General features: G+C 37.6%; 1 protein-coding gene across 1 annotated transcript; it reads right to left on the bottom strand.

The window, feature by feature from the left end:
• Window positions 1-555: 555 nt before the first annotated feature.
• On the bottom strand, window positions 556-27,678 carry LOC115412662 (vang-like protein 1). The gene is made up of 9 exons (XM_030125276.1): window positions 27,481-27,678; window positions 21,496-21,745; window positions 19,646-19,811; window positions 10,616-11,044; window positions 8,691-8,866; window positions 7,918-8,051; window positions 6,160-6,316; window positions 4,811-5,045; window positions 556-3,413 (listed from the first exon to the last, which is right to left on the bottom strand). The coding sequence occupies exons 2-9, from the start codon at window positions 21,564-21,566 to the stop codon at window positions 3,153-3,155; spliced, it is 1,629 nt and encodes a 542-aa protein (XP_029981136.1). The 5' UTR covers window positions 21,567-21,745; window positions 27,481-27,678; the 3' UTR covers window positions 556-3,152.

Below are 27,678 nucleotides of genomic sequence, written 5' to 3'. Positions count from 1 at the left end.
TTTTTTACCGTTTATTACACTATTATCCACTGTATTTAGCATTTTTTTCCAATGAAAATCATGCATTTTCCTTTATTTATTTCACTGATTGTGTATATGTTCATAAAAGCTCAGATTAAAGTTGAGGGTTATTGTATCAAAACAGAAAAAACTGCAGAAAAAGTGACTTCTTCAGCAAAATCTATCATTAACAGAACATAAACCCAGTGCGTCCATCCGCTGCCATTGATCTAACTCCATGATTTTACTGGTGAATCAGTGTTGTAGAAGATGACGCTGTTTCCATGTTCACTACGGAGCCTCTGAACGTCCAAAATGGATCATATCTGATGACCATGAAAAGATGACAAACTGTATTTTACACCAATTATTTACATGGATTGATGGGATTATTGATTTAGAAGTTATTAAACATTTTAGATCAGTAGATGCTTTTGGTTGTTTGGGTCTTTATGGGTTAAATACCGTTTAATTACAATTCACAACCACTCTGACTATTACTGTACTATTGAATAACCTTTACCTAATTTTATAATACACCAATGACTCACTAAGGTCAATACAAATATTTATTTTGTACAAATGACACAGACGCATTCATTTTACATGTTTGACTGTATAAAATAAAATAAAATAAAAAACCACATACAGCCTTCATGACCACTGGGAAATGAACTTTTTCTTCTAAATGTTCCCTTTCTTACTTTCTTTCTTTTTTCCCACTACGACCCCCTCCCCTCCCCACCCATCTCTGTCTCTCTCTCACACACATACACACAGTGAAGGTTAAAAATGCACATGTATGCTGAGCACATCCTAAACATGTATAACTGAGGCACATGTGTAGCTGAGAAGAAAAACTATTTACAACCATCAGCGCTCTTTAAGTCCCAAACAAACTGCACTGCCAATGACGATAGTAACGCTGTAAATATAAACCGACAAAAGAACAGATACACAGGCGGTGATAGTCAAATCAAGTCTCTGTTCCAATATTTAAAGACAGGGGGCAGCAAAGTGATATTCATGAAATACTGATGCAGAAATACTGACCATATGGTTGAGTTAATTCACACTAACCTCTGAGTTTTAACACTTATTTAAAGATTTGCTGGCTTGAGTGAACTGATTTACAACACAGATTTTTTTTCATGACACAGAATCCTTGCAGGATTTAAGTAAAGCTGCTCTTATTTGAAGTATTTTATATCTAACCAAATACTCTTAGAACTAATCAAAAAAGATTAGGCCCACTTTTTGCAACATAAATATTTCATGAAATGCTGGCTGCAAATATTTAGTTCTGTGTCGATACCTTTCAGTCACATCCAAACTGGGATCTTTGTAGTTTATTAGTTAAACATCAACTGACATAAAAATTATTATTTCAGTGTTGTTTTATTTGCTTAATGTCATACTATATGAACAAATGTATTGGGAAGGAGAATGGATTTAAACACAGTAATGATAAGTGTCATAATATAACTTTACATGGCAATGAATATCATTGAAAGAAGTATTTTTATTTTGTACTTAGGATTAATTTTGGTGACATTGTCATCTGCACTTTCAAAATGCTTCATAGTTGTTTTTACTTCATTCTATTCTACACTGATTTTCTCTTTTTTTTAATGAAATATGTTTATGTTCTACTGCTAAATATTTGTGGAGGGATATTTATCATGTTCTGACCATAAATAATCATTTTAACCAACAACTAACCATCTGGTTTCTGCAACTGTCACTCAGGAAACCAACCATTAAACTTAGGAAAAATGCATATATACATGTAATTTTTTTAATCATTCAGGTCAATTGGAATGGGAAGTGTTACAAGATGTAGATGCGTTGTGTCCCAATATTTTTGTCCATATAGTGAATGAGAAGTTGTGGATCAAAATAAAGAAAAAGATAAGATCCATTCTCCCTCACCGCAATAACAAAATTTAAATAATTTCATTACATTTTGTGAAACTTCCAACACTTAATTACTGTGGGCCATAACTTGTTCTGAACTGCTTATTTTATGCTTTGTCTGATTCATCTGGAAGTTTTATGCATAAGTTTATGTCATGACCTTATTTGTAAGGAATTAAAGTAAAAAAAAAAAATCAAGGGGTTTATGTTCTAAAAAGAAACAGCTCAAAGTTGACAGTTTTGTCATTTTACATTGTGTAAAAGTCAACCTCCTGATCCTAAAACTCCTTCAGATATGACCTAACTGTGCAGTCTTTTTCACTGTTGGCTGAAAAGGAGATCAGTGCGCACTGACCCCACTGAACTGTACAAACATAATGATGTTTTTGTTGGCTATGACATCTGTATTCTGCAGTCCTGTGGTTGGCATTCAGTCTGAGGAATTACAGTGATTTGTCTGACAATTAAAACGCAAAGTTTTCTGCTATTTACAGTCCAGTTATCTCCACAAATACAGCGCACACAGACAAGGTAAAAAAAAAAAAAACTACACTGCTGCAAAAATCATTCAAGCAAATGCACATTTTGATATAAAAAGTATTAAATGATAAAGTATATTCACATATAAATACTGTACATACATTTGTAATAAATGAGTTAAATAATCCTTGCTAAGAGTGAAAAGGGGCAGTTTTGGTGCAAAGGGTTTAGTTTTTATCACTTTGCAACAAGGCTTTTGGGAAATGTTTAGGTCAACGAGATGACACTTAAAAAAAAAAAAGAGGAGACAGGCTGAGACAGACCCCGGATGTTCAGTACACACAGACTCACAAACTTAAACGTGTTAATACACTTGTACATCACATCCTGAACCACTCATTTCCTAAATCATGAAGTCTTTCAGTTAAAAACCCCAGCAGGCACCCACTGGCACATGCAAATGAAAGAAGAAAGAACAAACTGAGTGAAGGTCTGTAGTGCATAGAGGAATACCTGAACTGTGCTCTGGAAATGTCAGGGCTGAGAAATCCAAGCATATTATCTCGGCTTTTTGTCCTTTACTTTAAGCTTGTTGTACTTCATGTCTCCCAGGACAAAGACAAAGAAACACTCAGATACTGTCAGTGACAAAACAACATCAAAATAGGTATAAAAAAACAGTACAAAAAGCTTTTTTTTTTTGGAAAAAATCCGTCGTATATTTGTAACAGTCCTGTAAGTCCACAGTGGGTGTGTTAAACGGAGGTTTCCGACTGGAGCAGCAGTATAAACTTGTGAGACTTGGGGTCGATGTATTCCTCAGTCAGGCGGATGTAAGGGATGCCCTTGACGGTGACCGCGAGGCTAAAGTCAAGACACCGCAGGAGGAACTCTGTCCCCTGCTTAATGCCGCTGGTGACGGACGCCTCGCTCACTAAAGTCCACTGGTCGGCCATCCAGCGCTCAGAGCCGTACTGCAGGGTCGGACCAGGGGACAGGTAGGCCTCGAGGAAGGCCTGGGGACACACAAACGCACACTGTTACTGAAAAGTTGTGTGTAGTTTGTCTTCTTTATACTGTGGAAGAAGTATTCAGACCCAGATTCAGACTCCACTTTAGTAAAAGTTATGTTTTTTTAAAAGGTCTTATCATTAGTGTTTTGCTGTAAAATACAATATATTTAGATTAATTTTACTGCTGCATTAATATGCTGTTTATATTTTACTGCTGTATATATTTAATGCTGAGTTCATTTTAACCACTTTATATACTGATGGTAGTTTAACCCTTTCATACATAGTGGTCACTACAGTGGACAGTTTTTATTATTATTATTTTTTTTATTATTTAGAATTTATTTATTTATTTATTTATTTATTTATTTATTAATTATTATTATTATTATTAGTTTGTAATTAAATAAATAAAAATAAAAAGTGGACAGCTATTCTACAGCTGTTCCCTTGTATATTCATAGGTTTGTTGTTTTAGTTCCGTATCAGCCAAAACAGTGGACGCTTATGCACCATCCCATAATACACTGCAATTCATACCATTTCTGTAACTTTGCTGTTCTTGATAAACCTGATCTGCAGTAACATGTTTCACTGTAAATCGGTTGCTTGTTATTATTAGACTGTAATTATTTTATTTTTTTTTTTAAAACAAAAAGGGTTTTTTTTGTTTTTGTTTTTTTGCATATTATATCTCCATGAAGTGAGCACTGACTAGTATTAGAGTATGTTAAAATGTGAGAAAACATCTGATTAGCAGCATTAAAAATGTTTTTATTTCATAGTTTTCTCACAGTATGTCAATAAATATATATTTCTTTGCTTCAAAAATTAAACGCATGGTGTCCAGCTGAGTAGAACTCAGAAAAAAAAAAGGTTCATAAGAAAATTTTCAATCATATTGTTTTTTTCATGCCTAAAGAGGAATAAAACCACTCAGGAAAAAAAATCTTGATTAAGGTTCTCATAATTCATGCATGAAAGGGTTAATGTACTCTCAGGCCCCATATTCCATAAGATCATCATATGTTTTCAAGTGTTGTGGTCCAAAGAAAACACTGTTTCTTTTATTTCTACAAAGTCAGCTTTGCATGAACTCAGAAAAACAACCATTTTTTAGTTTTGTGACTATATGTACCAGCCAATCCAAAATGATTTTAATTGTTTATTTAGCTTAACAAGGGGGAGAATCATCATAATACCTCACTGTTCAATTATCACTTTCAGAATCATCAAATTTTCAGATACGTGTTTCTGATCATGGTTTTTGGGCAGGAAGGGGATGAAGAATTGTAATCTAAAAAGTAACTAAAGCTGCAGTGGAGGTAAAAGTACAATACTTGTATGTATGCAGTGCATTTATTAAGTACAAAGTAAAGTGAGTAAATGTATATAGTTACCTTTGGGCTCATATTGTTGACCAGGCAGAAGGCCAGGTGCTTCTGGATGCTCTCCATGCTATGGCAGTGCTGCCTCCTAGTGGTTCGGAGGTATTTCTGCAAGGCACGCGCCATAGAAGGAAATACAGCCAGAGCGGCTTCGCGCACATCCATGATGTCAGACGGGGTGGCACGCTCATCCTCCTTCTTCATGCGCCGGACATGAGTGAATGCTTCCTCCACAGCCACCACAAGCCTGATAAGAGGTAGTTTACACATGATGATTAGCTCACTGTCATCTCCATAGACTGGCATTAAGCAACATGGAACATGAATAATGCACAGTGATTGCAATGAATAATGAACAAGTGCAGACATTAAGTCAGTAGCTGCCCTATTTTCATCAATTCTAAGTGTGTAGATGAATGTATGTGATTACATTTTTAAGAGGATAACTAGTAATCTGTATCACCCATATCATGAGGAAGCTTTCTAATACATACATACCATGAACATATGAAGATTAACAGTATAACATGTATGAATTTACCATATATTTTGTTTATTTTATTTATTTTCTTAGGATCCTCATTAACTATTGAAATCCACAAAAAACAAGCAAAGAATTCAAAGATCACTGACAACAACCAACAATAAATTAAAAACCATAAGTAACATAAGTGCAACAAACAAACAAATGAAACAAGATGTACACACATTTCATTACTGACAACAACCGATAATAAATAAATGAGGATTATTTAGTTGGTGCACAATTTAGTGTCACACCAAAACAAGCCTAACAACAACTTCATTTAAATTTATAATTGATACTTGGTACAGTGATACTAGTTTACAGTGGTTGCTCATTAAAATCACTTTTCCTTCACAATCATATGTACATAAATTGATTTCTTTCTGAATAACTGCTTCTCCTCATTAATTTTTGAAGCCGTTCTCGCACATTCAAGTTAAATGGACTAGTCATATTCCTGTAGAAGGTTTATGTATTTTTTTTACTTAAAATGTGCGTATAGTTCAGATATGTACTTTCAATATACAGTGGGGACCAAAATTATTAGCACACCTGACAGATCTGAAAATATTGACCTGTTTTTGCCTAAAAACATGATTTTATATCATAAAGTGAACCCTACTGTTTTTGTCCAGTTTTAACTTTAATATTTACATTTATAAGTATATCATGCATGATTATATAAGGATCTATTCCATGGTTTATAGAGCATAATGATGACTTTGTAGATAATAAACAAAAACAGCTGACATCTCTTAAATATACCTAGTGTTCTAATAATTATGGCCACCACTGTATGCTCATGTATTACATTTGTGTATGTATATTTTCTCACCTGGCTCTGCGTTTGCGGACTCTTCTCTCGTAGTCAGCCTCTTCGTAGTACAGCTCATTATGGGCGCTGTCTTTGCGTTTGTTGGCAGCTGCAACCATTGCCCGTGACTGATTCCCATTACTGGGCTGTGCCCCTGCTGTGTTCCCCGGGGCTGCAGCTGAACACAGGGACAAGACAAAGGCAAATTGGTAATATCAGCAGGATCTGGAGGAAGTGGCCCCTGACCCCTTCCAGACTCTGATTAATGGGCTGTATCTCAATCAGAATCATGGAAGGGCGTGAGGACGTCAGAGGGGAGTCCAGTTCATGCACATCACTGCGATGATTCTACTGCTACAAACCACTGTAAATCAGTGACACTGGTCAGTATTTCATCCAATTTACTCACTTCTAACTTCCTTAAGTTTTAAGACTTGGAATAACTGTTCATATTCTTATTACTTATCTGGGGCATCCTGCCAGATCATGTGTCTCAGTCACAGAAAATGTTAATTATAGCACACAGAAAAGAGGTAATTTCCATTGGAAGTATCTACATTTCTCCTCAGACAGCATGATTTAGAAACAGTTTTATTGGTTGGTGGATTAAATATTCATCTTTTTGCACTTCAAAGGCCATAGTTTTAATGTGATGTGTGACTTTACTGGTTTGTGTCAAATCCATAGCTATGGGAGCTTGTACTGAAAGTTCTTGGGCCTTTGCAGGAGCAGGATCTGGTCTATATTCACGAAGATCAGCACAATTAGAGAGTAAACCCTGCAGGTCAGGTAAGGATCTAGATTAATATTAATTATCTGATATGCATATGTTTGTAGATAGTGTGAGCGTGTGCAAGCAGGTGATAAAACATAGATGAAATCTTAATGCAAAACCCTGTTAAACAAATCATTTGCACAGAAAGCAGTAATTGCATTCTACCGATAGCATAGACAGTAGGCTCTTTGAGTTCCTGGCCTACATTCATGTAATGAGAAGACGGACTATTGAATGACTGCGAATAAGACAGAGGAGGGTGAGTGGGGGTTGAAGTGAAAAATGAAATAAATAATGAGGGAAAAAAGCAAGTTGAGCTGGAGACAAGCTTAACGGGAAGAAGGAGGTATGTGAGAGAATGTGAGGAATGAGCTGATGAATTATTTAAGGACTGAAATTCCACAGTCCCCTAGAGGTCTTTCCGCTGCACTTTGATAGTAAAGGGGGTGGGGGTGGGAAGGAGGTACTATGAGGACAGCATATCCCATACTGCATCCCTGTTACAGATCATCAAATCTGTTGTGAGCTTCATTGGGATTGATGTGCGGTGATGCAGGGAGGTGAGCCGAGGAACCTTTTATCTGCAAGACAGAGTGCGATATGTGGCGTTGCAACACGGGTGTAAGTGGGTGCAAGGAGGCAATATATCAAGGGCACTGTAGAGGCACAGTTAACTCGTATATGAGTGCAGAGTGCTTGCCAGGGATACAATATATACATTATGTCAGGGATGGAGGCAGCGGAGTTAACTGAACCGTGAGATTAATGGCTTCCTGTGATAAAGTGCTGTGCAGCGTGATGGAGAAGATTTTTATCTGTACTTACTGTCCAAAAGGTATGCTCTGAGTTTGTTTTTAAAAGCTGCTCGTGGAGGAAATGGAGATGGAGAGGAAAATATCACAACAAGAAAGGAGAAATTCAAGGGAAGCAGAAGGAACAATGAGAAGGACACCGGAAGTAATATTACAAAAAGAGACATGATTGGATTAAATGACGTGACTGACCATCTACGTTGTACACCTTTAACCCGGCCAGGTGTTTGGCAGCACGGTGTTTTGAGGCAGACAGGAGTGCTGGGTTATGCAGAGGAAAATCTCGGTAGTAATATTCCAAAATGGACAGAGCAGCCCTCTGAATGCTGTGTTAGTTGAGAGAGATGAAGACAGAAAAATCAGAAACAGTAGGAATATAATTTACATCAAGAATGATTTACAGCAGTAGACTGAATAACTGAACAATGCACCTGAATCCAATGAACACCCATCACATTGTTTAGAGCCATAATAAAGCTGAATTTGATTTATTCAAAGGAACTCATGCTTTGTGGGTTTTTCCCTTCCAGTAAATTCTGGATTTATGAGCCACCAGGTTTTTTTAGCCACACAAACCACTATCATATTACCACCGATGTCTCTTAGCACCGTCACAGTCATACACTTGATCAGAAAAGAAACAAAGTAAGACAGCCGTAGGACCACTGTCTGTGTTTGGCACATTCCCACCCCCCCACCCCCCAAACTCCTGGAACAGTACGCCGTGAGCCAACTAGACAAGAAGACTGATGAGTAACTCAATTATTGCCACTGTCTTTGTTCCCTCCGGACATGAGCCTCCAATTACTTGCATACTTCACCATGGTAGAGTTTAATGACTGCAACCACTGTGTGTGTGAGAGGTCGTTTTATAGATTTATGTATAGATTTATATAAAGTCCTCTGCAGAAAATATGCATGTAAAGCACGAAGAGGAGGCAACTAAAGGGAGTGAGCACGCATACCTGAGCTGTCCTATGTTGTAATGGCGTGTTTCTCCGTCTGTGGAACGAATGACGCATACGCTGTAGCAGGGCTGGAGGTGGCGGAGCTCCAGCAGCACCACAGCCAGGTAGTGGACGAAGAGCTGGGAGTCCACCAGGGAGACGGCAAACTGGACAATACCATGGTAGTCCTCATCCTGTTGAGACCGCATCACAGGTTTCATTAATAAAAACATTCATTCACTCAGTTAACCTTCGTTTTGACCAGAATACATTGAGGTGCGAGCTTCATTTTTAACATAACCAAGAAAATTACATATAATAAGAAAAATAAAATGAACAATAGTGAGCAAAATATCTGCACCTCCTTATATGCTGTTGCCCATAAAGTTGGAATAACTGTTTTTTTCAGACACACCCCTCATTTTATTGTTCTATGTGTATCATGTATGTGTTTTATGTTTTTTGGACTTTATATAGCTGCTACCTTGGCCAGGTCTTCCTTGTAAAAGAGATTCCTAATCTCAATGGGACTTCCTGGCTAAATAAAGGTAAAATGAAAAAATAAATTAAAAAAATTCCTATTTACACACATCAATAATCACCTGTGACTAGGTCCAATGAGTCATACCTTATCCATCAATAATGCATGGCATTGTAAGAATCATTTCATGAAAAGAGCTAAAGATGTTTTGTTCCAACTTTAAGGGGCAACAGTGTATAATGCACATTAGTAGACCAATGCAATATTAACCAGAAGTAAAATATTCTCAACCATCAGCAAATTCTTTCAAGTTGCAAAATGGATTACTTTAGTCTGTTCAACATAAACACCAATAATAGTAAATCTATGTTAAAGACATTACACAAATATGTATTATTGAATGTTGATGTGAATATGTTTAAAAAAACTATACCAATAATATTCTGTTCACATATCCCTCGTTTTATTCCTATTTACATGCATCCGTAATCACCTGTGACTAGGTACAATGAGTCCCAGTCACACTTTATCCATCAATAATACATCGGATTGTCTCAATCATTTCATGAAAAGAGGTATAGGTATTTTATTCCAACTTTATGGGGCAACAGTGGCAGATCAATGCAACAACAACTAGAAATAAAACATAGTCAACTGTCTGCAAATTATTTCAAGTTGCAAAATGGATTACTTCAGTCTGCGCAACATAAACACCAATAACAGTAAATCCATATTAAAAACATTACACAAATATGTTGCAAATTAAGAAATCAATAATGATTAAATTTGCTTATAAGACAAACAAGTTGAAATTGGATCTTTTCACTGCAAGATAATGAAACTTTAAACTGTGCTTTTCAAAGATTTAATCATATATACATATTATGTCAGATAATTAAACGACTCCAAAGCAAAATGTGGTTAAATAAGCCTCTGAAACTTATTAGTACTATTAAAATATGTAAATACACAGCCTGGATTTACCTATTCATACATGTAAGATCCTTCCATCAGTTATTAATTATTACCGTAGTGATCAGCATGTTTAAGCTGCAGCAAGTTCTTTAATCTTTTAACTGATGCAGTCAGGAGATTCGGACTTCCTGAACAGTCATAAGTTCAATACAGAGCACAAAGATTGGGGTGTGCTTCACTGGAAAAGGTCATGTGATCTGATGAATCTAGACTGACCCTGCTTCAGAGTGATGGGCACATCAGAGTGAGAGGACAGGCAGATGAAGTGATTACCCATCATGCCTAGTGCCTACAGTGGAAGCATGTAGGGGCAATGTTATGATCTGGAGTTAGCTTACTGAAGTGACACCACAGTGAATGGGTGTTATAATTAAAGCTAAAATCAGAAATATTAAATTACAGACTTATTTTTGGATGTGTATAAACTTCAATTCTGTATAACTTTAATTCTTTTATGCATAAAAAGGACACCATCTATTAAACCCACCTGTGCATCCAGGATTCGAACCCCATAGAAGAGCCAGTAGGACATGGTGAGCAGGAGTGTGAGGGTGGTGAGAAAGGCACGGTACACACACACTCTGGGCAGACTGGCTCGGCCTGGTCGAAGAAACAGAGCCCAGATGGCCAGCAGTAAGATGAGGAGCTTGAACGCGATGGAGAGGAAGAGGCCTTCACAAGCAGCGCCACAAGCCTGTAGTCTGTCCGGCCACATTACAGCGGGGAGAAGCAGGAAGACCAGCGGCGTGGCCACCATCAGCAGCCCCACAAACACGCCCACGGCCAGGGGGAGGTAACGGCGAAAGTCTTGGGTCCGGTCTTGGATCCCTTTCCCCAAACCGACCACCTCCTCCTGGGAAATACTGAGCTCTGAGGTGCCGGTCACAGCTGTGGTAGTTTCCCCCCAGTTGTCATCCTACAAGGAGAAAAGAGTTTACTTTTTCATCATTCCCAAACTTCCTACATTTTAACATATAAAATGTCTAAACATAAAATCTTGATAACTGTAAGAGGATAACATAGACGAACCAACAAGAGGATAAAGATATAAAGGATGTAATGAGATAAAACAAGCAAAAAAGAGAGGAAAAAATCTATATCATAATACTGGAAGGTCTAACCCTAACCCTACAGGTCAATGCTAGTGTATCATAATGTTTTAAGTTCAGTTGCTTATATTGAAAACTGATTTGTACACTATATGAAATTATTACTGGTACTAATGATAGTTAATACGTATTTTCTGAATTTTTTCATCTAATTTGAATGTTTAAATAACTGTCATTTTAGATTAACAGGAAACTTATAATTATCTAGAGATGTCCTTCAAAGGTCGAGATTTTCATTTTACACATACATTTAACTTTATCAAGACTTTTTCATAATAGTACAAATATTAACTTTATTCATACAGTACATTTTATGGATAAAATTTAGCTCAAAGTTCTTATTAAGGTATATCCCAACAGGGAAATTTGTCCCGGGTAATATTGCCATATTACAGTTATGATGGTAATCACAAATAATACAGTTATGATGCAAACATAACACTGTCATCTGAGCCCAATGTCAGTGGGCATTAAACATAAGAGACAGTATAAAATCACATAAATATACACAATAATTTAAGTACAATTTTGATTGTATGTACAATATAGAATCACATAAATATGCATAAATATACAGATCCAGGACATAAGAGAATACGAAGACTAGGAATGTGAAAGAATACATAAAAACACCAGAGTAGAAACCTATCATTACCTCAGACTTAAGCTGTTAAGTCGAGTTACAGAAGTGGGGACAAAGGAAAACCTGAACAGATTTTTTTTTTTGCATTTACTGGCTCTTAAACGTTTGCCGGAGGGCAATAGTTCTTACTCATGATATGCGACGTGTGAAGGATCCTTTTGGAGTCTTTGTGCTTTTCTGACCACAACCTCTTCGTGGAGGGATTGAAGTGAGCAATATTCTTTCTCCCTATCATCTTCATCATCATCATCACTGTTTTAGCCAAGTTTTTCACCCTACTTTTTAACTGTACTGTGAGGGAGCCAAATCATGCTGCCATATCTGCAGATAATAAAAACAAGGGCTTTGGAATTAAAAATCTTAAAATGAAAGATAGAAATTTACCAAATAAAAAATAGTGTGAAAAGGCTAAAATAAACTAAGGTCATGTAAACTATGCTCTTTGTTAAAATTGTCAACTAAAGTTCAGGTAATTTGTAGTGGGAGTTAATTCCAAACCTGTGGTGCAGAAAAATAGAAAGCTGCTTTACCACACATTGTTTTTAATTTATTTTAGCAACATTCAGCCAGCTTGCACTAAGGCTATGAGGAATGAAAACACTCACATAAGTAATCTTATATATATATATATATATATATATATATATATATATATATATATATATATATATATATATATATATATATATATATATATATATATATATATGCGCTAAATATATGAGCCTTAAACATAAATAAAATCATATTAAAATCAACCCTCAGTGACACAATGAAATGATGCTAAAAATGGAGTTGTGTGATGTCTTTTCCTGCTTCGAGCTCATTCTCTGGCTACTGAATATAATATTTGACAAGGTACCATTTACTTATAGTTTTTTTTTCAGTAATCCAGAATATAGAATATTACAATACTCCAAGTATGTATATGTATTTGTGTACTTTTTTCACCTCTGACTGTTGACGTGAATATGTTTAAAAAACTATACAAATAATATTCCGTTCACCTCTATTGCGTATGTATAGAAAAGGAAATATTGGAGAAATATATACTTAACAGAAAATACACTGGGGGCTCCACTGGGGAAATAAAGCGCATTCTTCTAAATCTGACTTGAGACAGACAACAATGCGGCCATTATCCTACTTTACTGCAGTCTTTGCATGAGCCACAGATTTTATGCACCACAAACAAAACATCCCTTGCGCTATTCAGAGATGTTTGCTTTTCTGGGAGTTTTGCCTCATTATGACAGGCTTTCAAAGCCCCACTCACATAATATAGGATGACAGGAGGGGATGTGCAGTAACGTTCACATCGGCGGGAAGAAGTACACATTGGCACATGAATTTACACACACGAAACTGCATCTGAATCATAACAACAAAAGCTGAAGACCCATCATTGCAAATTAGAGTTATTTTTTTTTCTTCATCGATGACAGGGTCATTTTAAGCATGAATCTTCCCAACAAAGAGACAATGGGAGAATAAATAAATGACAAGTCTAAAGAGGCATGTTTTTGTGTGCAGGCCTGTCATTAATTTGTGTCATTAGCTGTTCATTGTCCCCAAGAGATAAGTCTTTGTTGTGCCACATGTGTGTAGATACATTAAAAAAGACTGTACAGCACCACACACAGGCCATATAAGCTTTAATATACAGGTATGTGTATCCTTCTGCATGTGAGACATAAATACACTGAACATTTTAACACAAGAACTGCACCCTGGTACTATTTCCAGAATGTAAAATAAATTTAACACTGAATATTTCCAATGAGGAGAAATTTTGCATGCATATGGGATTCACCCTCTATTAATGCTCACATTCAATTAATTCAGCCATGCTGGAGGAGAGGATGCCAACAGGAGCCAGAAGATGAATGAGCACTAGGAGAAGAGGGAGGGGAAATTAGAGTGGGGGGACGGGAGGAAAGGGGGGGGGGGGGGTTTAATGTGAGATTGAGGCAAATGAGTGGAGGGAAAGAAATGGTAGGGGCCGCAGATGCAGCGTTGCATCCTGGATACGTCTGCCAGACTGATGTGAGGGACTGGAGGTCAGCTAAATGAACCAACATCAATCTCACATCTCTCGTCTTTTGTGCCCTTTTCTGTTAAACCAATTGTTTTTATGAGGCCCCGACAAGAGGAGAAGGATCTGTTAAGACTAGATTTCATTCAGTGACAGAGGACGGTGAGCAGGAATAATGAGAGCAATATCCTGATATGTATGTTTGTGAAATCATTGGCTCTTCGTGCATAACAAAGTAATGTTTTTTCATCCAAACCTGCAGCATAAAACACTGTCTGGAGTTGATATACTTGTATGCACAGTTAGAAAATAATGATTAGCCTGATCAGACAATAATGAAATGTGAGTGATGCATGTTAGTAGATATAGCTGCTAGTTAGTAGCAAATAGCTGATTACTGATTTAATTGTCTTGTAGTAGTAGTTACTAAATCATCTCATGGTTTCACCTCATTCCCAGATGATTTTCTTTCAGTGTTTTGGGGATGGATGGCTATAGCACAGAGTGATTTAACCCTAATAAGAGTTTCAGTTTCTAGAAATGACAGAATTAGGACAGTGGGAATGAACCATATCACATCACTACACACTGATTACACTATCTACTTAATATGTGCTATATTTGCTTGTCAAAGGTTTGATATCTAGGATCTATGTGCTTATGTGAAGTTTGTGTTGGAGTCTGTGTTGTGCTAGGATGGAGTCACTTGTTGACATTAATGAACTGTATTTCTAAGCTAATGCTAGCTAATGTTGTACAATGTGGCTGCTGTAGAAGAGCAGAGAAAAGTCACTGAAGAACTTCATAATGAGCATGATATTTTCATAGAAAAAAGTCCTCTACAGATACTTAACAAATGATCAATAAACTAACCAACCCGATTTTGATAATTGCTAATCAGGTTGAGTAATTTTAAAGAAAAAAAAAAAAAAAGTCTGATTTCATCTTCTTAAATGTGAATTTTTTTTTATTTTTTATTTTTTTTTACCCTTTTATGATACTTAACTGAGTATCTTTGAGTTGTAGAGAAAACACAAGCTATAAAGATGACATCTTGGGCTTTTTTCCTCCATTTTCTGACTTTTGTTTAGACAAAAAGATCAATTGAGATTCTAACTGAAAGATTAATCAACCAGAAAAATAACAAATAGTTCCAGCCTATCATTTCTATAGGCAACTAGGATCATCACGCTTAGAAAATAGAGTCAGTATACATCAATAAATGAATGATTCTGACACAAATTTCATATAAGCACACAAGCACATGCAAATTATACATATTAAACCTCTAAAGGAAGACAGGAATTTGCATAAATAATGTGCAACTTAATCATGAATTTGGCACTAACATTACACTACACAGTAATCAGGAGTTGGCAGAGCAGAGATTTAACAAATTGAGACTTAACAGAGAAATAAGGGGCTGTCCCTCTGCCAAGCAGATGTTGAAGTGACACACAATTTTGTTGTTCAGCTACTCCAAGATTAACAAATCTGTATTACACACATCTCAATAATGTACACTCTGAACAAGCTTTGGGGTTTTTAGTGTAAAAATTGCTTTCTTCTTAATAACCTCTAAGATGCCAAGGCAAAGAATTCTTATTTAGTAAGAGATAAAACAGTTTCACCACCGACTGAGCTAATACATTGTTAAATCCAGCCATTAACTCTCAGTGGAATAATCCATGAGATGAATGGTTCAGTAACCAGGCCTGATCTGTCTATAGAGTCGAGCAAAGACAGAGGGAGACTTGAACCCAAACTGTGAGGCGTACTGAAGCTGCTGGCTGCTTGGCAGTACTGGTATCTGGCAGAGGATGAATATGGATTATGGCTAGGCCTGTTCCACTATAACAAACACACTGATTAGCACCGCTCACACACACAAACATACAAACATAAGAAACAGTCTGCCAACTACTAGACACAATGCCTCACTGGCCTGGTGGAGGTTAAAATGACATTTCCAGACGTGTGTGAATGTGTCATTGAAGGTATTAGTGTTGCTAAAAATAACAGCTATGGGACAAGGACAAATTAGTTCTGCATCAGTTTCAAGTGCCTATAGGCTCTGCATGTTTTATTTTTTAATGAAGTTAATGAGTTCAAAGATGGAAAGTACTGTGCAATTTATGACTCCAGCATGAAACTTCCAGTTTTTATAAAAAATGAAGTATATATTTTTTTAGACACAGAGAAAGTTCAGATTTACTCTCAAACAAATTTCAAGGGATCAAGTATACTCTTCACTTTTCTGATGCTTAAAGGCAGGATTCATCAATCATATTTTATTTTTGTATCCACAGACAGTGAAGTGTATGGAGCTTCTACCATAAAAAATTTCCATACACCTTACTTCACTGCACAGTTTTATATACAGTTTTTACTGTTGTTTTGTCTGTTTATAACTGTCTATTTATTGCATGATGGATTCGCATTTTATTTTATTGGAAGATGCTGTTAAATTGTTTCTAATTGTATTATAACAATGACAATAGCTCTATTCTATTCTATTCTATTCTATTTTTACAGTCTAATCTAAACAACATTTTCAGTGAAAATTAGGAATTTTCCCATATTTAATTTATTGATCATGTAGATGTTCATTAAAGCTCAAAGTAAAGTTAAAGCTTATCACATCAAAACAGAAAAAACTGAAGAGGAAAAAGTGATTTTTTAATCCAAATATATTACTAACTGAACATAAAACCAAGCATCTACACCACCGTTATTTGTCAAACTACATGGATTTTATTAGTGAATCAGTATTGTAGAACTTCTGAAAAGCTGAGACAATGCATTTTACCTGAATAATTTCAATGCTGTGATCAAAAGTCATCAAGCATTTTAGATCAGTAGACATTTTTGGTCACCAGTGGCTGTTTAGGTCTTTGCGGATTATTAATAAAGTAAAACATGAAAGAATGGATACACAGCACACTACAACAGGATCACAGGCAAAGATTTTTGGACGAGTGGTGTTTCATCTGAGCCAGCTGACTTTAGTCACTACAACCTGCATCAACAGATCAAACACTGGTGGGTGGTTACATGGGGCTTTCATTTTGTTCAGATTTTTTGTTTTACAGTTTTATCCTCTAGTCTGGAATGCACATTGCACTTAAGCATGTTTTACAAGATTATTATTATTATTATTATTATTATTAGTAGTAGTAGTAGTAGTAGCAGTAGTAGTAGTATTCAGTTGGGTGCTTTTCTGAAACTGGTCCCTAAAAACAGGACATGGGGGCTAAAAATTCAAACCAGATGTAGACTAATGTTATGAATCGAGTTTGGAAGCACTTTGGGTCTATTTTAAAAATAAATATTTACTGAGATAAAAAAACAAACTATTTTTCAGATAAAACACATTTTTCTATTATTTTCTACTATTTTTATACAAGATTCCGCATGTAACCTGGTAAAAAAGACATGAAAATTACGTGCTTCTATTTTTTAAAATATCTTTTTATTCGCTCACAGGTATATTTTGGGAATTGAACCATTTATGCAAGGCAGAGTGTTTCACAAAAGTGACTGCTGTTGCAAAATCACTTATGACTTATTTGTGTTTACATGGGCAGGTTCCGCATGTAACGCGGGTGGACACGGTGGGTTGAGTGCAAAACCTGGAATGAGACAGCCAATTCATAAAAAAACTAACATATCTGGATTAGAAAAACCACTAGCACCAACAAATTTAACATGGTGCCTTCATTTGTAGTGGCATATAAGACCATTTCAAGCCATGTTTTCTGGATCAAATGCACTGACACCTAGGTAGTTTTTCCTGTCCCAATTTTAGTCCTATTTTCAGCCCCAATATTTTATTAAAAACTCATTAATTTTGGGATGGCTCAAAGCAAGAGCATAATTTTTTTTTTGCATTTATCTGAGGTCATCATTAGGTACATCCTGGGGGAAAATATGTCTCAATTTTTCTTTTATTATTGGGTCTAAAAAAAACTGGCTAAGTGCCAGATGCCAAAATGAACCCAGTTTCATAGAAGCACCCAGTTATAATAGTTACCAACACCTAGAGTTAAGCAGGAGTCACCCTGGTCAACCTGGTGCTTAAAGCGAAATTTTGTTACAGGGTCATGGCTGAGGCAGCTGGCAACAAAGACAGTGTCTTTATTAGAACAATTCTGGCATAATATGCACAATTAGATAGTGTAAAAAAAATGCAACGCTGGCCTCTAAAGGTCAGCAGACACACTCTGAGAAACCTTGGGGTATGTACTGTAGGTTACATGCTTTAGTCATTAAATGCACAATAGTCTTGCTTATCTGTGCCTCTATGCATTTTTCAGCTACATCATATGAAAAACTGTGAGTGTGCGTGCTGTCCATGTGATACACAGATAGGCTTTGGTGTTGCTAGTGCTAACATATGGAGTAAACTGAAGCTGCTGCCTTCTGGCACAAACTCACAGCGTCTTAGTCTAACAAAGCAGCATGGACAGTCTCAGTAGCAGAACTGGCGCTCACTCTCTCTGACTCACACACACAGGCACAGAAGCTGTTGTCCAAGACTGTATCCTTATGTCATAGGCATGCGTGTAAACATGGAGGATTATTCATATCAGCTTTCCTCAAAGTGGCGTTTGGCTGCATGCTAAGGCTAATCTCAGTCTGTGAAAATGTCGCTCTGCTCTAAAGACTGTTAGTGTTACAGCCGTTCCAAAAAGCACTGGCTGGCCTGGACGTGGTGGTGGTGTTGGTGTTGGTGGTGGTAATACCAGTGCTCCTGTGCTATTTGGACGTGTTTGTCTGGAGGGCTAATGCAATACAATGGCAGATTACCTTACACTGCCCACAATGGACGCTGGCTACAAGCTGACAATCACATGACAGCGTGGAATGTGGTTGCCATGCCAGAAGGGGATGCTGAGCAGATACAGCAAAATAGGTCACACCTCAGAAATCGTCAGAAAGTCTACCACATCCTAATGACATTAAATAAAGTAGTTTTGGGGGAGGACATACTTTGGTAGCTGCTTGTGCTTTAGCTGCAACTTGTATATACACACTACTTGTCTTTCTGGGTCTTGCACACATAAACCGATTGCATAAATACAATGAAAAAGTGTCCGGTGTGTGCTTTAGGGTTCAAGTAGGTCAGAGAGGCTGAAAACCCCAAGGCAAAGTCTTCACTGATGAACAATATCAATAACCTCTTCTTCTTTTTTTTTTATCCATTCTGGTTTTTATCAAAACGCACTTGATCCTCTCCATTCAATCACCCTGTTTGTCTGCATCTTTAATCCCTCCCACACTGACTTAGTTACATTTACTCTACCACAGAGCTGCATTATTACAGCATTTTGTCCTCCTGTGACTACTTAATGCCTATTTTGCTTGCAGAGCAGAGTAAAATCAGCTTTAAGAATGACTGCTACCAATTTGCACTGCTTTCAAAGCTATCAGTCATGACAGTTACACCACACACACACACATACATACAGACAGACTCTACAAATCCATCCAGGCCTACGAGAGGGAGGCTAATCCTTTGACCTATTTGATCCCTCGTCACTACTGTTATTATGCTATTATGCTGTGGCAATGGGCTGCCAGCTGTGTGACGAAGAGTTTATAAGGTCATGATGAAGAGTTAACTAATATTTTAGATTAAGAGAGTGTTGTTAATGCAGAGACTGTTGAAAAGCTAGTGTGTCTCCTTTTCAACATATTCATAAATGTTGTATACTTTTTTATCAGTACCTGGGTGTCTTCTCCATGTTCTGCTGGTGTGGGTTCCCCAGGCAGAGGTTCTCCATTGTGAACAGGGGACTCCTGGGAAGGCGTGTCAGGGGGGTTGATGACGACAGACCTTTCTGAGCGGCTGCTGTCTTTACTACTGGCCTTGTGTCGCTCACGGCTTCGATCTCTGGAAAAAATGGGCAAAAGAGCAAAATGGAAACACAGACGCATCAATGTAAGGCCTGCAACAGATTATGCTCTGTAGATTTTGTCTGTTCAATAGTAAAAAAAATCCAAACCTTCTCATATGACATGTAACATATGACAGTTTTTCCAACATAGAGGAATAAGAATGATCTCAGAGGCATTTATAAGTTTACTGTAGTGTAGTCACACATTGCTAGACTTCTCCACACTTCATTAGCAGTGTGCCAGTCCCATAGATTGGTCTGGTACCCTCCATTATAGCTGTGGAATAGGGATAAAAGGTGACTAGTTCTTGGGTGGCACTGAGCACAGGATACTGCGAAAGTGCATTTGCATAATACTGTCAAGAAAGAAGTTGTTTTGGTGGAACATGTGGAAGCATCATGTTATTAAAATGACTAAATCCCTACAAATGAAAACGCCATATATAGAGGCTTGAACTTGTCAAAATGTGTCATTTCTGGGGTGTAGTTGCAGGTTGGAAGTTGTTGCTCTTTCAGGGTAAAATCCTGCACAGATAGCAGAAGAAAGGAGGATGATAATCCCACCACCGCGGAATAGAAATATTCACCCCCACTCCTGCAGAGTTATTCCACTGAACCAGACTAAGTTTATTATTATAAAGCTGAAAAAAAGGATTATAAGGAGATGTATTTGCATTGTTAGGGTTAAGTTATGGAAGAATACCACCACAAACTTAACTTGTATTTTGAGGGTTACAATTTTTTTTTTCTTATTTGTGTAGTGTAGGTTAAATAGTTAGGAATATAGATGTTTTGCTTTTCCCTGAGCCTTCAGTCACTATTTCATACATAGACTGTTTACTTATAGCACTTTTATATTATATCCTATATTCAACCAGGTAAAATCATTGAGGAAAATCATTTTTCAAAAGTGATCTTGCAAAGAGAGCAGACACAGCTGAAGGTAGAATAGATAAAAAAAACTTTCATACACTACACTTAATAAATAAATACAATATCTAGTTGCATGCAATAAAAGATCGAGATTAATTGAGGCCAAGCTGAAAAATGATAGCAGTGCAAATTCAAAAGCAATCACATTGACCAAGGTGACTATCTTCTTGATTATTTAAAATAGACTTAAATTCTAATGGACTTAACAAAAATATGCATGTGACAAAAGTCTGCATATTCTCAACGTTTACCACTACTGTTTGATGCCTTTATTTCTTTCAAAAAGCAAGTAAGCTACCACAATAGCTCAAACATGTTAGCTAACCTGTAGCAGACTCTCAAACACAACCTTTCACACAATACAATGTAAGAGAAATGAATAATTCTTGCAGATAAAGCCAGGAGTCAGAAAAGGATGGGAGGGGAATCAAAACGATTCTCCTATTTGCAGTCAATCACTGAAATAGGTTAGAGTCACTGAGCTGTGACGGCCCTAATCCACCAGCTCTGCCTGTCTCAATCTCTTACTTGTTCCCTGTGCGTCTCTCTCTTAGTCTTTCATTGTGTTTATTTTGCTAAAACCGACATGAGGCCTGCACATACTGAGGACAAACATAATAAACTCAATGTGCACTGAATGTATGTTTTGAAATACCACAGCAAGCACCAGTGTGTGAGGGATCCAGCATGTGATTTAGGAGAAACAAACTGAGAAGGGTGCAATGGACAAACAGAAGTAAAACACACCCATGGCGGTTTGACCTCCCGGAGCGGCTGGAGTGGTAGGAGTAGCCCGAGTGAGTCGATTCAGTGTCCATTCCAACGTAGTTCAGAGCCGGCGATTGGCCAGGGGGGCGAGGAGAGACTGGTGGTGAGGCAGACAGGGTTAGTTGGCAGCAGTACTCAGGAGGAGGAATGGGTTGCTATAGAGACAAGCCTCAGGAATCCACGACGACTGACAACAATCCCAGAGAGCTTCTTTGGTAGCCACATTGACCTGAGAGATGGAGAGATAGAGTGAACAAGAGAGGTTTATTTCAGTACTTCCTTTTTACTGTATGACTAACAAATAATACATTAGGTAGAAAGAACTACAATTGAGGTTCTAATGGAAGCAGAACGACCACGCCACGTACAGTAACTGCTCGAAAACACTTTTTTTAATCTAAGTAGTAAACTGACCTGTAAAAGCATTGGACAAATAGATGCATCTGATCATTAATTTATAGGCCAGGCAGGTTTATTCCTGTCCACATCTGAGAAATGTTTCCTCCTGTCTCTAGGTCATCCAGATGGATAATCCACACTGTCCCTAGAGTCTATTCTGAATTTAGTGAACCTGTCTTTTCATATCACACACTGGGAGATCTATATACACACCCTCCTTCTGGGAACACAACAGATAATCATCAATAGAGGTTTTTCTACTGAGGCTGTTGAAAGATGCAGCATGAAATGGCTTAAAGGTCATATGTGACACTAAATAGTGGCTGGTTTTTCAATGACACTGGATAGCCAGGAGACTCACACCAAGAGCAAAAAAGAAGCTGCTTCTGTGTTTATTCACTTTTGGATGCAACATCCAGGCCTTTTCTCATACTCTCAAGAATCACAAATAATGGTAATGGGTACAACTACTGAATATTTTCATTGTTAATTAATCTATTGTTTATTTTCCTGAATAATTGCTTTCTGTTTTGTCTATAAAATGATAACCAGTGTTTCCCAAAGCCCAAGATGAAAATATTTTGTTTGGTTCACACTAAAGATATTCACTTTACTGTCACAGAGGAGGAAACAACTGGGAAAACATTAAAAAATACGATGCTGTAATATGAAAATTTTGACCTCTTTTCTAAAACGGATTATTCAATTATCAAAATAGTTGCTAATTAATTCAACAGCTAGAAACTAATTAATAAACCAAATAACTGCAGCAGGTCTGAGGGGGATAATTATTAAAAAGAGTTTCATTCTGTGGTATATGTGATAAATTGTCTTCTCTCTTACCATCTCAGATACTGAGTAAAACTACGGCTGCTATCCATCTTCATTAATTGCACTTAAATCATTATGAGTTGTATATTCAGACAGACAGACTCTCTTCCTGTGCTCTAATGCCTGCTTTGTAATATATGAGGATGAGTTAGTGCTCCACCATGCATAACCTCTCATTCAGGCCTTATTCCCCTCTCTATCTCCCAGCTGTTGTCCTGACAACCGCCTGCCTATCACCAGCCTCATCCCAGTCTCATTTTACTAACTGGATGTATTCTCCACACATCATTTACAGGCTATTTGTTGTCTCACCACCAAATGATGCATATAAACAGCCCATTCAGCATTCTGAATCCACATAGTAGTATGCAGATCATGCTCTGAAAATGATGGCTACTACTAAACACTGCAATATCGCTAATTTCCATAAAGATGTTGCTGACTTCTAATATTTTCTCTGCTTCAATTTGAAATACCCTTTATATGGCTGGTATGAAAAAGGCAACATAAGCTTTGTATTAAGGATTATCATACAATGCATCGGAATTACGTAATGATATTGCTCTGGAATTATACAGAACATATGATCTTCAAATTTGTATAATAGTGCAGGCTTATATAATGATCAACTACTCTGTCATCGAGGTGTTTTTCTGCTATAATACTGTATCTATGTCAGTATCCAGTGATGCATGCAGTCATATATGCCATTAAAGCGGGGAAATCTATTTTTGCACAAGGCAGTGCTGCATACATGCAGGACTTCAATAAATAATGTACTCGAACATAGCTCGAACATACCCATCACAGCATCAAAGCTGATGTTGCAACATCAAATTTTAACCACAAGCAGGATTTTTGACAGAGCAAAGTCATCTCTCATCTCTAACCCACATCTGGAGCGTCCATTGTTGCCTTGGAAACAGCAGCAGGAGGCCTCATCTAGCTGCAATAATCAATCACCCCCGCCGAGAGTAAATTTGTTTTATACACTTGTGTGTGTGTTTCTGTATTTGGGAGGGTGGGGGCGGCACAATATGAGGACACAAAGAGCAAACAATGGCTTTCAACACCAAATGGTTAAATGAATGTGACTGTGATTTGAATAAAAGCTGTTAACCCCCTGAGTGCTGATCTCTGAACGCGTGGCAGTGGTATGTGGGCCAAGATGATCCTTCTGAGAAGTCACTCATCCACGAGATGAGCATGAAGAGGCATAGTGAACCAGGCCATGTAGAAAATCGCAGCCACAGGGTAAGAAAAACTATCAGTTACAAACCAACAGATAACTATGAATAAAGCATGCAGAAATAACAGCGTGCATCACAGACGTGCGGCTGCCTGCCTTCTCACAGTCACTCTATCCTAGAAATTCCGTGGCCCTCTCTGAGAGACTTCGGATAGGAAGGAAATTCTCCTCTGAAGCGTAATTGCATCGCTGCAGATCGTTCTGGTTGGTTGCACCATGAAGAGATTCACGAGGGCAGAAAGTGACACTAATGTAAAACAAACACTCATTAACGGGCTTGTTTAGTAGATTCTGGCTGCTGCACAGTAGGTGCCACTATAATTACAAATGATCAGACTCAGGGTTAAGATGTGGTATTATGAATTCATTTTTAAAAATTACACCAATTACCATTCTGGTTCAATCCACCAATTAATTACAGAAATGAGAATATGAGATTGGAGTAGAATATCCTTCTGCTTCTACACGGCCATTTCCCTTTAAGACATCTGAATTCAAAGCATGGACAGAGACAGAGGTGTCAAATCTAGAATTCTATTAAAGTGACCGATGCAGTGCCGGTGCCCAAAATGGCCCAGATCAGCCTCATACCTCATTTGCAGCACATACCGAGACCTGGTTACCATGGCATCTGTGCCCTCACTCACACCCATTAGCCCTCATGGCTTCCTTTCTTCATGCGCCTGGCCGGCATTATGCCATAATCTGTTAGATGCAGCAGCTGGCAGTCTGCTATGCTGGTTTAGCTCTTTTAGCACTTGTTTTACAGGAAAAAAGCAATATAGGATCACATAGCAGCATACACAACAGACATAATATCAGTGCAAGACAGGACCATCTTTTGATAGTGATAAAGAAATTGCAATGAGCAGACAGATGTGCATGACTGACAGAGACTAGCAGGATAGGTTAAACCTCTCTGACATGAAACAAAGCGTAACAGTACGTGCCAGTGTTATTTATAGTGATAGCAATTTCCAATCCCTCCATGGACTTCAGATAACCCAGAGGAACAGCTGCTGATTAGCATATTATTGCACCACTGACTGTTTCAGATCACACAAACTCAACCAAATATGCACCAATTTCCCATGCACCACCAACATTTTATGTCACAAACCAAACCAAGGACTTCTGACAATTCTTACATAATCCAGTTGTTTGAGCCAATTGTAATTATTTCAAAACCTAATGACGATGACTGTCTCCATTCAATTGTATTAAAGAGCTGAAATATCACTATTTCTGAACCATTTTTCTGATATTTGCCTATCATACATATTCCACCTCCTTCATCTCAAGTATCTTTTATTTGCAGCACAGGGCATTGGATACTTTAATAGCACTGACTGAACCACTTAGATACAATCTAGTAACAATAAATAATATTGATCAGCATCATTTGATACTAAATGTCAAAACCTAAGAAATCTCATTGGTGTCAGTATATGTAATATGGGATGGCTTTAATGCATTTCATCAATCATGTGACATTTTTATTTCTATTACTGGTAACAGACGGACTTAAGATGTGTTTTTTTTGACTGTATGGTTCCATTTGTGTAGAAAACGCGCTGCATTTAAGATGGAACATTTAAGATGTAACTTGTACTGTGATATTCTTTATTCAAAAGGAGAAACTGGTTTTGAAAAAACTGTTGTTCAGCAACTGGCATTAAAGCTGAAGCCATGGTATCCTCAAATTATTGAACAGAACATGTGAAATCAGTAATTTACTTGCACATTTCACTTACAGGTGTGTATGTTTAAGTCATTTATATCAAATCTGCCCTAAATAGAGCTTTTATTTATGTGTTCTGGTGTAACAAAGGTGACAAATAGCTTTTTTCTTATTTAAGTGTGTGGTATGTATGCAAATACTTATGTTTACTCATGTTTAATGCTTGTATAATGTTTATCTGTTTCTTTGCTTTAACCTGATTATTTTCTGTCCTATACCACAGTTTTGTATGTAAAAGGTCATTGTCTCTCCATTCCTCTCTGTATTTTAACTTTTCGTAAAAGCCCATCTAGGGACCGATGCTGCAAATAAGCTTTTGCTATAAGCACTATGATCCATGCGTGGGATTGCTGTGTTACACCTGTCTTTTGTATCTGTCCCTATCAAATAAACCAAATAAACCAAATAAATAAACTGAAGACAATTAAATCATTATTTAAAATCATTTATATGACAATCAATCATAACAACCCCTACTCACCACTACAATTTCTGTTTTAATTTGGCATTAGTACGACTACTTTTCAGCATCTTTCCCTCTGAGGCTTGTCCAACGATGACCCCCCCTGACCTGACATGTGATATTTGGCATTGGAGGCATTTTTCCAGATATGTGTGATAAAACGAACCTGTGACCTGCGGATGACTGGATAGGGTCTCAGCCACTCCCACCCTTCTGCTCTTTCACAAACCCACACACACACACACACACACACACACACACACACAGTAAAAGGAGAAAGTTAAGACCTGACACAGTTCTCTGGAATGCAAACTTAGTCCACTCTGATCCGCTCATGTGGAACTAAATAAAAGTAGAGGGAGAGGGAGTGAGGTGTTGAGAGGTTTGTGGAGGAGACACCTCAGTACATTCCTACTAAAGATACTTGACACTTTCACATGTGCTGCTTTTATATTTGAAGCCTAAAATGCAGGCAGCTCAATTTCTAATCCCATATGAGAAAATCTTATTAAAAAAAAAAAAAAAACATTTTTCCACTCCACTCCCCTTTAGATTAAAAATTTACATTATGGAGTGATATCTTCTAGGTGGGTGACTCACCTATTATAAGGTTCACATACTTCAGCCCCTCTGCACACGACCTATCAGTACTGTTAAATAATACAGGCGTGTGATGCTCTGATACTGACAGACATAAGACAGTCAGAGGTGGCATTTGAGGCTGCTCCATTCATTAAATACATCATCCAGCTGTGCGCAGTGTGTGTCTCCAGACAGCTGGTGATGATGGCGACATGTACACCACCACATCGCATCACATCTCAGAGGCAGCTGGATCTCAAACAGCTCATATTTTATTTTATTTTATACGCTTCTGTGTCTCCGAGACCAAGTGATGTTACTTCTCTATTACACAGCTGCAGTTTCGGTTACAATAGATCTCGTTTCAGTCACCCCATTGAGGATAGAGGATGAAGGATAGAGGCTGAAATCATGCATTCTGCTGTTTTTTCTTTGGAATTAATTACAAATCAAGCTTGATCTGGTGTATTCTGTTTGAATTCTAAATAAATCACACCTTAAATAGTATATAGGTTATGCTGGATACAAACTAGAAATGGATTACATTTGTGCGTAAAAGGGAAGGAAACCATTTTCCACGACGCCAGCATTGAACTTCATCAGTAATTCCTGTGTGGTGTTGTGTCTCAGGCATTTGGCACTAGGGTACAGCCCCATGTAACACTGCACTGTATCGAGATTATAAATTCATCCACCTACCTTTGCTTCCTTCAGATGTGTGTCATAGTCTCAGACGCGCGTCTCGGTGCCAGTCAGTCCTCCACCCCTGCTGCTGCTGCTGTAAGGCGCGTCTGTCTGTACGGGAGGTACTGACAGAGGAGGCTCCTTCAGACGAGCCTGGCCATTGTGGTGAGCAGGACCACAGAGGGAAGCGGCACCGAGGTACGTACAATACAC

Source organism: Sphaeramia orbicularis, chromosome 21 (genome assembly GCF_902148855.1).
Source record: "Sphaeramia orbicularis chromosome 21, fSphaOr1.1, whole genome shotgun sequence".
Taxonomy (NCBI): domain Eukaryota; kingdom Metazoa; phylum Chordata; class Actinopteri; order Kurtiformes; family Apogonidae; genus Sphaeramia; species Sphaeramia orbicularis.
Note: the sequence above shows the minus strand (reverse complement) of the source record. Positions and strands in the feature narration are given on the sequence as shown.

Coding starts and splice junctions, on each gene's coding strand:
- LOC115412662 (XM_030125276.1), bottom strand. CDS start 21,566: ATGGACACTGAATCGACTCACTCGGGCTACTCCTACCACTCCAGCCGC. Junction 6,317..7,917: donor AAAGGTGTACAACGTAGATG/GTCAGTCACGTC, acceptor CCCTGTGTTCAG/CTGCAGCCCCGGGGAACACA. Junction 5,046..6,159: donor GTCCGCAAACGCAGAGCCAG/GTGAGAAAATAT, acceptor ACCTCTTATCAG/GCTTGTGGTGGCTGTGGAGG.